The sequence below is a fragment of the Gekko japonicus genome, unplaced genomic scaffold (assembly GCF_001447785.1).
Source record: "Gekko japonicus isolate JY-2015 unplaced genomic scaffold, Gekko_japonicus_V1.1 scaffold2779, whole genome shotgun sequence".
Lineage (NCBI taxonomy): Eukaryota > Metazoa > Chordata > Lepidosauria > Squamata > Gekkonidae > Gekko > Gekko japonicus.
This window is the reverse complement of record NW_015168739.1, coordinates 124,855-134,311: the sequence shown is the minus strand read 5'-3', so window position 1 is coordinate 134,311 and position 9,457 is coordinate 124,855. Positions and strand designations below refer to the sequence as shown.

Sequence of the window (9,457 nt, the reverse complement as noted above, 5' to 3'; positions counted from 1 at the left end):
TAAATTTGCGGATGATACGAAGTTATTCAGGGTGGTGAAAACCAGTGAGGATTGTGAGACACTCCAAAGGGATCTGTCAAGGATGGGCAAGTGGGTGTCAACATGGCAAATGGGGTTCAATGTGGCCAAGTGCAAGGTGATGCACATTGGAGCTAAAAATCCTAAATATAAATACAGGTTGATGGGGTCTGAACTGGCAGAGACTGATCAAGAGAGAGATCTTGGAGTCATAGTAGATAACTCACTGAAAATGTCGAGACAATGTGACTGCAATAAAAAAGGCCAATGCTATGCTGGGGATTATTAGGAAGGGTATTGAAAACAGATCAACCAATATCATAATGCCCCTATATAAATCAATGGTGTGACCTCATTTAGAATACTGTGTGCAGTTCTGGTCATCACACCTTAAAAAGGTTATTATAGCTTTGGAAAAAGTGCAGAAAAGGGCAACTCGAATGATAAAAGGGATGGAACACTTTCCCTATGAAGAAAGGTTAAGGCGCTTAGGGCTCTTTAGCTTGGAGAAACGACGACTGAGGGGTGACATGATTGAGGTTTATAAGATTATGCATGGGAAAGAGCAGGTAGAGAAAGAGGTACTTTTCTCCCTTTCTCACAATACAAGAACTCGTGGGCACTTCATGAAATTGCTGAGTGGTCAGGTTAGAACGGATAAAAGGAAGTATTTCTTCACCCAAAGAGTGATTAACACATGGAATTCACTGCTACAGGAAGTGGTGGCGGCTACAAGCATGGACGGCTTCAAAAGGGAAACAAGAGAAAACGCCCGAGATCTCAGACTGGATACAAAAAGTGTTATTTATGGCTGAAATGGACAAAATGACAAGAAAATTGAATGACAAAGAAGATCAAGAATTTTTTGAAGATTGGAAAGGCTTTAAAGACTATTTAGAGGAAAACTGGGAAGTGAAACACAATTTACTGTATTTAGAACAATATTGATAGAAATGTTATCTTGTAATAGAGTTTAAAATGTTGAAGTAAATATAAAAAAAATGTAAAGGGAAAATGGGTAGAGCACTGCGGGAAGCCACTACTAAGGGAGGGGGGGAAGGGAAATAAGGGTATTTGAAAAGTGAAAGTAAATGTTAAATGTGATATAATATCCAAAAATAAAAGTTTTGTGACAAAAAATAAATAAATTATAGCCTGAACATGAACATATATTGTAATGCATTAAGTGATGTAGCAGTGGTGACTCTAGTGGTATTTAGTTGAACTTCCTTTACAGGCAGATGTATTTTTGGTTGCCACTGGCCAAACGGGTCTGACTTTAGAGAGTTGGGACAAGCAGCAAAGCTTGAGGAAGGGGATGTAGATCCATGGTTATAGAAAAGAAGGAGGTGGCGATCAGCTCCCCTGGAGAAAATGGCTGCTTTGAAGGGTGGACTCTATGGTACTGGACCATGCTGAGGCCCCTCCCCAAACCCCGCCCTCTCCTGGATCCACCCCCAAAGTCTGCAGGTATTTTCCAATGCAGACCTGGCAACCCTAATGGAAAGCCAGAGAGGTGCCTGTCCACCACCAGAACCTCTGCCCCATGGGATCTGTTTTCCCAAATGGTCTTCTGTCACTTATACAGAACGATAATGAATGCTACCTTTGAGACTCTCTCTCTCTCTCTCTCTCTCTCTCTCTCTCTCTCTCTCTCTCTCTCTCTCTCTCTCATATATATACTTTAATTGTTTATCCCCTTCCTTTAACAATTCCTCATCAGTCTAACAGAGACATCCTACTGAGGTCTATCCAAGATGCCTACTCCCAGGAAAGTGTCCTCAGGATTGGACTATAAAGAGCTCTCTTCAAATCCTTAACCACAGAGCTTGCTAAAACCTTATCTTATTTCAGTTCCTTAGATCAATTTGTCCAATCCCCCATCACACTCAAATCTTATTGTCTCTTGCAACTATGAGTAAATTATTATTACACTTCTATCACATGGCTCTTTCCTAATGATTGTGGCTCCCAAGAATAGGTTGAAGATGGTTGCCTGGGAAGCACCCACACAGCACCATGCCATGGACCCAGATGGTTCAGATTAGCCTGATCTCATCAGATTTTGGAAGCTAAGCAGGGTCAGCTCTGACTAGCATTTGAATGGGAGACCTCCAAGGAATACCAGGGACATGATGCAGAGTTGGGCAATGGCAAATCACCTTTGAATGTCTCTTGCCTTGAAAACCCTACAGGATTACCATGAGTTGGCTATGACTTGCTAGCACTTTCCATCCCAGGGTAAGTGCACTTTAATACCCAGAACGATTTGGGCAAAGCCTAATGTGTAACTACTGTCAGTAGCATGAGAAGGACCCACAGCTCAATTGGCTCTGATATCACTGCCATAAGATACAAAATAGTAAAAAGCTCAGTAGCATCTTTTAGACTAACAAACTGTATTGTAGCATAATTATTACTGTAGTTCAAGGGTTTTCAGAAAGCCACACACTCTTTTCCAATCTCACTTCAGTGCCAGTTCCTGTCCTCAAATTCACAGAGAAACCCAAACACTCTCATTTTTGGTAGAATGACACCCATCCCCTCCTCCACCTGACTGTTGTGCATCCTATACGAAGCAGGGTGATTTGGCAAATGCAAGCCAATGCCAGTGGTTTGCATGCACCAACTCACACAGCAGAACCAGAGCTTCCAATTTCAGCCCTGAAGCTAGGGATGGCAGCCTCAAGGTGGGACCTGGGGATTCCCTGGAATTACAGCTTATCTCCAGACTACAGAGATCAGTTTCCCTGAAAAAAAATTGATGTTCTGGAGGGTGGACTCTATGGCATTGTGCCACACTGAAGTCCCTTGTCCTCCACAGACTCCATTCTCAAATCTCCAGGAGTTTCCTAACCTGGATTGGGCCACCTGTCCCCTCATCCCCCAGAGGTGGCCAGGGGGAACCTGGCAACCCTAACTAGGGCTATTTTAGCAAGGGAGGGGAGAGGTGGAAAGAAAGCAAATAGATGGGGAGAGAAGGAAGGCAGAGAAGGAGGGAGGAAAGCTGGAATGAAAGCAAATCTATGGGGAGAGAGAAGTGAAAGAAAGAAGGGAAGGAAGGAAGGAAGGAAGGAAGGAAGGAAGGAAGGAAAGAAAGAAAGAAAGAAAGAAAAGTCAGACTGCAAGGGAAGCAGCCTGGAGTGGAGTGGAGTGGAGCAGCTCCCCAGCCTCTCCTTGTTTCCAGCTCTCACACACCTCAACAGGAAGAGAGAAACAGAGAGAGAGAGAATGAGAGAGAGCGCACAGCCTGTCCCCCACTGACTACAGGAGAAAGTGAGCCCAGGATTTTCTGTATCCTGGAGCAATGTACTCCGTGCAGCACAAGAGTTCCTGGGGCTTGCTTTCTCCTGCAGCCCAGTTTAAACTGGACTGCAGGAGAAAGTGAGCCACTTGCTGATGGCACTGGAAACCGGAGGCCACAGAAGGACCCCCGTCCTCCCCCTACCTCCATTCTTGCCCAGTTCCCCTCCCCTCCCCAACCTCCATCCTCCCCACTAACTGGCAGCCAGGCACATTCTCATCCCAGGTCTCCTACCTCCCCTGCTTGGACTTGCAGGATGGCTGGGTGGGTGCAGCCCTGGTAGCCCCCCTGTAGTCTACACCTATGAGGACAAATAGAAGGTATATTTTGGATGTGAGAATTTGGTAAGCACAACCTTTCAAGATGAAAGAACATTTTTTTAAACTGCCACAACACAATAATTTTACACTAAATACTTCTAACTCTTTAACCACTCACCCTGTAGATTGTTTCCTTCCAAATTTTAAACACATGTAACAAATTAACTTGAATTTATGGTAAGTACAATTCTTACACATTATTATGGTACAAGGTTTGAGAAACAAATAGTAGTCTTATATAGACTTTGCATGCAGACAGTCCTATTTTCAGTCCCTGGCATCTTTTATGTAAGTATATCAGTAATGGATGCAGGAAATACCTTTATCTGCTTCAAGTCCTGCCAGCCAGAGTCAACAATACAGAGCTCAGTATTTGGCCGGGCCTGATCTCCCAAACACATCTATTGTGACGGCTTATGCCTAACTGCTCTGGATCACAGTACTTTTAATAGTTTTAGAAGCCAATAAGAGCACCTGACCTGGGCATACCTATACGTGTTAAAATACTGCTTACAACCCTAGATATCTAATTTTCCCACCCTTTTTTCAATAGAATCTCCCATATTTCTTCAGTGTGATGAGTTTTGTTGAAAAATTGATGGGGGGGGGGAGAGCACCACATGGGGAGATACCAGAAGGTTGCTTCAGCCTGGACGTATATTTGCATTATAATGCTGAAGAGCAAAGGACTGCTACAGTTGGCACAGGTGAAAAATCTTTTCTCCCCTGCAATAAGAGTAAACAGTGAATAGTACTAATTGAGTGAGCAAGTGAAATGCTTCATCATGCAGGATGAAACACCCAAAAGTGTACACACACACACACTTTTGGGTTTTTCGTCCCGTATGATGAAGTATTATACATGTTATGTTGTCGAAGGCTTTCATGGCCAGAGTTCATTAGTTGTAGATTTTCTGGGCTGTATGGCCGTGGTCTTGGTATTGTAGGACCTGATGTTTCACCAGCAGCTGTGACTGGCATCCTCAGAGGTATAACACAGAAAGATCGAGTACTCTCTGTGTCAATGTGAGAAGAAAAATTGTAGGCAGGTAATTTATATCTACTCAGGAAGGTGGGGTAGATAATGAGTCAGCCCTACAACAACTAATATTATACATGTTGTTTTCTGTTTCTTTCATGGATTTTTCTCAATAGGCCACCAGACCTAGAAATCAACTATGTATCAGCACAAGATATTTGTCCAAGGTAATCTGCCAATTATATGAACTATCTCTCTAGATAATAAATTGTATAATCAAAAGAGGCTAGTTTCTACTACTTCAGATTAGCTGTTGATGTGTAGAGGTTTAAACACTTAACTCATGGCAGCTTGCTTTCCTATAGATTTATTGAGCTGCTTCTCAGAGTGTCACCTTGTTTTTCTGCAAAACAGAGTCATGGATAATTTAACTTCTTTGAATTTCGTTTCTAAATTATACAGGGAGAATGCTGCTTCTGTACATTGAAACTCTCCCCATTGTTCTTCGGCTTCCACCAGAACACTGGACCTGAAATAAAACCCTAGAAAATATGAAGAACATAGAAATTGCCACTGAATTTGTGAATGCCCACTTGGCACTGGTTAACACTGGTAACACTATGTCTTGTGAGCAGTTGTTGGGTTATGACTCAGTGTGGAGCATATGTTTTGCAGAACGTCCAACCCCTGGTTCATTAATGAAACTTGAGTGCATGTTAGGAAGAACCTTTCTCTAAGATTCTACAGTGATCCTGCCTCCAAGTAGAAAGCACTAAGCTAGATAGGTCCATGGTCTCACTTGGCACAAGGCAGCTTCCTACATTTATATAGGTGAGACATTGGTTAGTGATACATCCTTCATGGGAGGAACCACAGATAATTGATTGATGACAGGCTCCTGAAAGAAGAGAATCTAAATTCACTCCCTGTAGTTTAGGATAGCACAGCTTGTGAAGTTACTTTACCTTATCATCTTGGTTAATGTTTATGAACCCCAAATATTACCCACAGTTTCCTGGGTAATACTGCATAATATAGATGTTCCTGAGCCCGTGCAACTCCACTATAGTGATATCACAGGCATGACAGAACAGTGAACTTTATCTCTGACTTGCCCCTTCCTGGAAAAATTGTACTCCCCTATCACCTTAACTTAAAAACAAAACAGGACTTTGACAACAACATTCCAAGCATGAGACTTAACATGTATTCAGATGGTAGCATGCCACTTGCTCTTTATTGCTGATAAAGTATCCAGAAGCATAGGAGGCTAGTTGAATGGATTCCTGAGTTTTCAGGAACCTCTTTTTTTGGATTGTTATACCACTGTTTCTGCTGTTTCAGTGGCATGGCTCAAGCTGGCCCCGTGCTCGACATGATGACATGTGGTGTCAACAGCAGGGATAACTGGGACACCAACCCAGTGTGTGTTTTCCTGTACATAAAGACATCGAATGAATCTTTTTCTGTGTAGGCATACATACAAGTATGTGCATATATGTACATACACATGCAAAATAAAGTCTAGCAATATATCTCATGTGAGCTAAAGTGAAGTAATGGATAATTATTACATATATTTAGCATCAATATTTAGCTTACTGAGGTTCTTTAGGTGGAACAGATGCTTAACAGCATATGTCAGTCAGCAGACTTCAGGATTTAGTTCAAAACCCAGCATAATCACTGCGTGCACCTTTGGAATGCATCAGTGCAGAGCAGTTGCTAGCCTTTAGCCATTATTTTCAGGCTTGTTTTGAAAAGGTTTCATTTTAAAAAACTTTAAGAAATCCAGTTTTCACTGAACTGCTACCATTCTCCATTATTTCTGCGTATTGTCTGCAGATTGATAAGGAAGAAAAATGCACAATAGTGATGCAAAACAAAAACAGTTTTGCTATATTTGAATTATCCCAAGGTGCCTCAGGAAGAAAGACTGTTTCTTTAATTTTTTGTCATTTTTGACTTCTTTGTACACAGATTTCTCAGGAATTTAAAAAACAAAAAACAAATTCACTTTAAAGTTAAAAAAATGGCTGCAATCGATGGGTAATGTATTTAATTGACAATATCACATGTGTCTGGCTTATAAGGTCTGTGCTTGATGTGATTACTTCTGTGTACATTTGAAGCATGATATTCTCCTTCAGGGTAAATTTGCACATTTATTTTTAAAACAAAATTTATATCACACCTTGCTGGCCTCATAAAGGCCACCTAGGCAACTAAGACACAGAACAGCTCACAACTATATCTTGTATGGAATGAATGTGGTGGTGGATTGGGAAAATAATACTACCAATAAAATACAAGTTCTATTTAGAAAAGGGGTAACTACCCTACTGCTCACTTTAAAAAAAAATAGAACCAGAATGACAGCCTAACTTGAATCACTTCAAAGGTAATTTTTAGGTCAATTATATATTGCCAATACCTCCTATGAATGAAATCCAGTGAATGAATCATGACAGAATGACTGTCATACTGCAGAATATATATATGGCTAAAACAATTAGTAAAATACTCAGTCTTCTGAAATCAACAGCAAAGCTGCTTTTTATGTGAATTGGATGGGAAGTTTGATCTAGTGTGTTTCTTTTGAACTCAAGAAGTGACCTAATTTTAAACAAATTACTCTCTGAAAAGTGTCTGATGCAACTGTAAACCACCATGTCAGCCTCATAGTGAGTTTTGATTAAACAATTCCAGCAGGATCCCTCTGAAACCATACTTTCTAGCTATATGGAGGAAGAGGGAGTCATTTTGTGGCAATAATCGGACTACGAAGAAAGATACATTAATGAAAGTGGGAATAGTTTGTTTGTTTGAATATCTGAGTTCAAATGTTCCCTTTCAGTATCATCCAGGGTCAGCTGTATTTTAATTTTGAGATGCTGTATTTGCTTCCTATCTAACAAATGTGCATGAGAAGGTGGTCTTATTATACAGTACCAGGAAAAACTGGCTTGCTTCTATGAAGCAGTTCTACTCCGATTTCATTTAGAGGCACATAGAATGACTTACTACAGCCTATAGAAAGGAATCATTCAGTCCACTTCACATTCATTTTCCTAAGCAGCTTTAATATGGAGACAAATCCCACTGAACTCATTTCTGAGTAAACATGTTGAAGATCACACTGTAAGAAAGTGGTAAAACAGCCTGAACATATTGATTTCAAAGACCCTACTTGTGGATCTTTTGCAAAATATGAAAAAGGAGAGGGAATAAAATAGGAAATACTAGTGTAAAATGCAACTGAAAGCGGCATATCATGTAATAAATAAGGCAGGCAAAATGGGTGTTTATAACTATTTGGCACTGCACTGTGATGGAGAAAGGAGTAGAAACATTACTTCCACATGCAATTTGAACTCTCCTCCCCCCATTGTGCCTTGACAGAAATTGTGAGCCAGAAAAGATTAATAAAAAGCAACATGTGGCATGAACTGATAAAACACGAGATGGATATTTGAAGCAAGTTATGCAGAGACAGGACATAACGCAGTCAAAACTTACTTTCAACCCCATGAGGCAATAGAGCACACTGATGACACTCATTGGCAGGACATAAAAGAGGAAAGAGGTCACTTGGATGATACAGTTGTAGATCCACATGGGCTTGACCACAGTACATGTAGCAGAGCCAGGGACCTCTGTGTGGTTTGGGAAATACTGCACCATGATGCCATGGATGCTGGTGTTGGGAAGAGAGAAGACGACGGACAGGATCCATAATGCAATGATGATCCTCAGAGCACGTCGCCTTGTGCTTTTCATCTTAGCCTGGAAGGGGTGAAGAATGGCCACGTATCTTTCCACACTGACAGTGGTGACACTCAGAATGGAGGCAAAGCAAACAGTCTCAAAAAGAGCAGTCTTAAAATAGCACCCTACCAGTCCAAACAAGAAGGGGTAGTTGCTCCACATTTCATAAACTTCCAAAGGCATCCCAATGAGCAGCACCAGCAGGTCTGAAACAGCCAGGCTGAAGAGATAGTAGTTAGTGGGAGTTTTCATGTTCCTGTGCTTGAGAATCACCAAGCATACTAAAAGGTTGCCGGACACTCCAACTATGAAGATCAAAGCATACACCCAAGTCATAGGCAGGAAGAGGTGGCTCCGCTTGGGTCCATAAAAAAAGGCTAAGTAGTCCTCAGTGCTGTTTAAATATCTCCTTAGGGGTTCAGCTTCTTCTTCTATTCGATGAACGTACCAAGTGATGTTAGTTGTCCAATCCATTGTAGGTTTTATGGAGGAAGAATAACTTCCCGAGCTCCAGTTTTACCCTCCACGATTTGCTTGTTCCAGATTGCTTACTTTTAAAAGTAGAAATGTGTCAGAGAGAGAGAGAGAGAGTGTGTGTATGCCTTCAGACCTGAAAGCACAGAGGCACTGAAAAGAATATCTCTGTGTTTGAAAGAGTGAGTGAATGTGTGTGGTGTACATCTGCCTTTGCTGTAATAACTGTTCCCCTGTGCAGAGTCCCTTTGACGGCAAGCCCCTCCTTCCACATAGACTCATTGGCTAGCTGCATGAATGAAATTATATGTTGAATGAGCAAGTCTTGGCTAGTTGTATCAGCTTTCTTGACAGAAGCTTTTACTGAACAAGAAGTAAAAGTGGGGAAAAGAGGGTAGAAGAAACAGAGAATCTGAAAGCTTTAAGATAAATCTTTGCAATCCTTGCCTTTATTAGAAGGTAGAGAGTCCAGGAAGAAGAAAGTGGGCAAAATACTAAAGCTTTATCAAAAGTTATGCTAAAGTGAATTCTTCCAACTAGAAGCTATAAAGGAAATAATACTGTTTGCCATGTACAAGCTTATAGCCCTTATTG

The 9,457-nt window shown here is 41.2% G+C and overlaps 1 protein-coding gene across 1 annotated transcript in view; it reads right to left on the bottom strand.

The window, feature by feature from the left end:
• Nucleotides 1-8,863, bottom strand: part of NMUR2 (neuromedin U receptor 2) — a 31,728-nt gene extending 22,865 nt beyond the window's left edge. Inside the window, exon 1 of the mRNA XM_015415620.1 lies at nucleotides 8,141-8,863. Within this exon, the coding sequence (XP_015271106.1) occupies nucleotides 8,141-8,863 (723 nt within the window). The remainder of the gene's footprint in view (nucleotides 1-8,140) is intronic.
• Nucleotides 8,864-9,457: the final 594 nt, after the last annotated feature.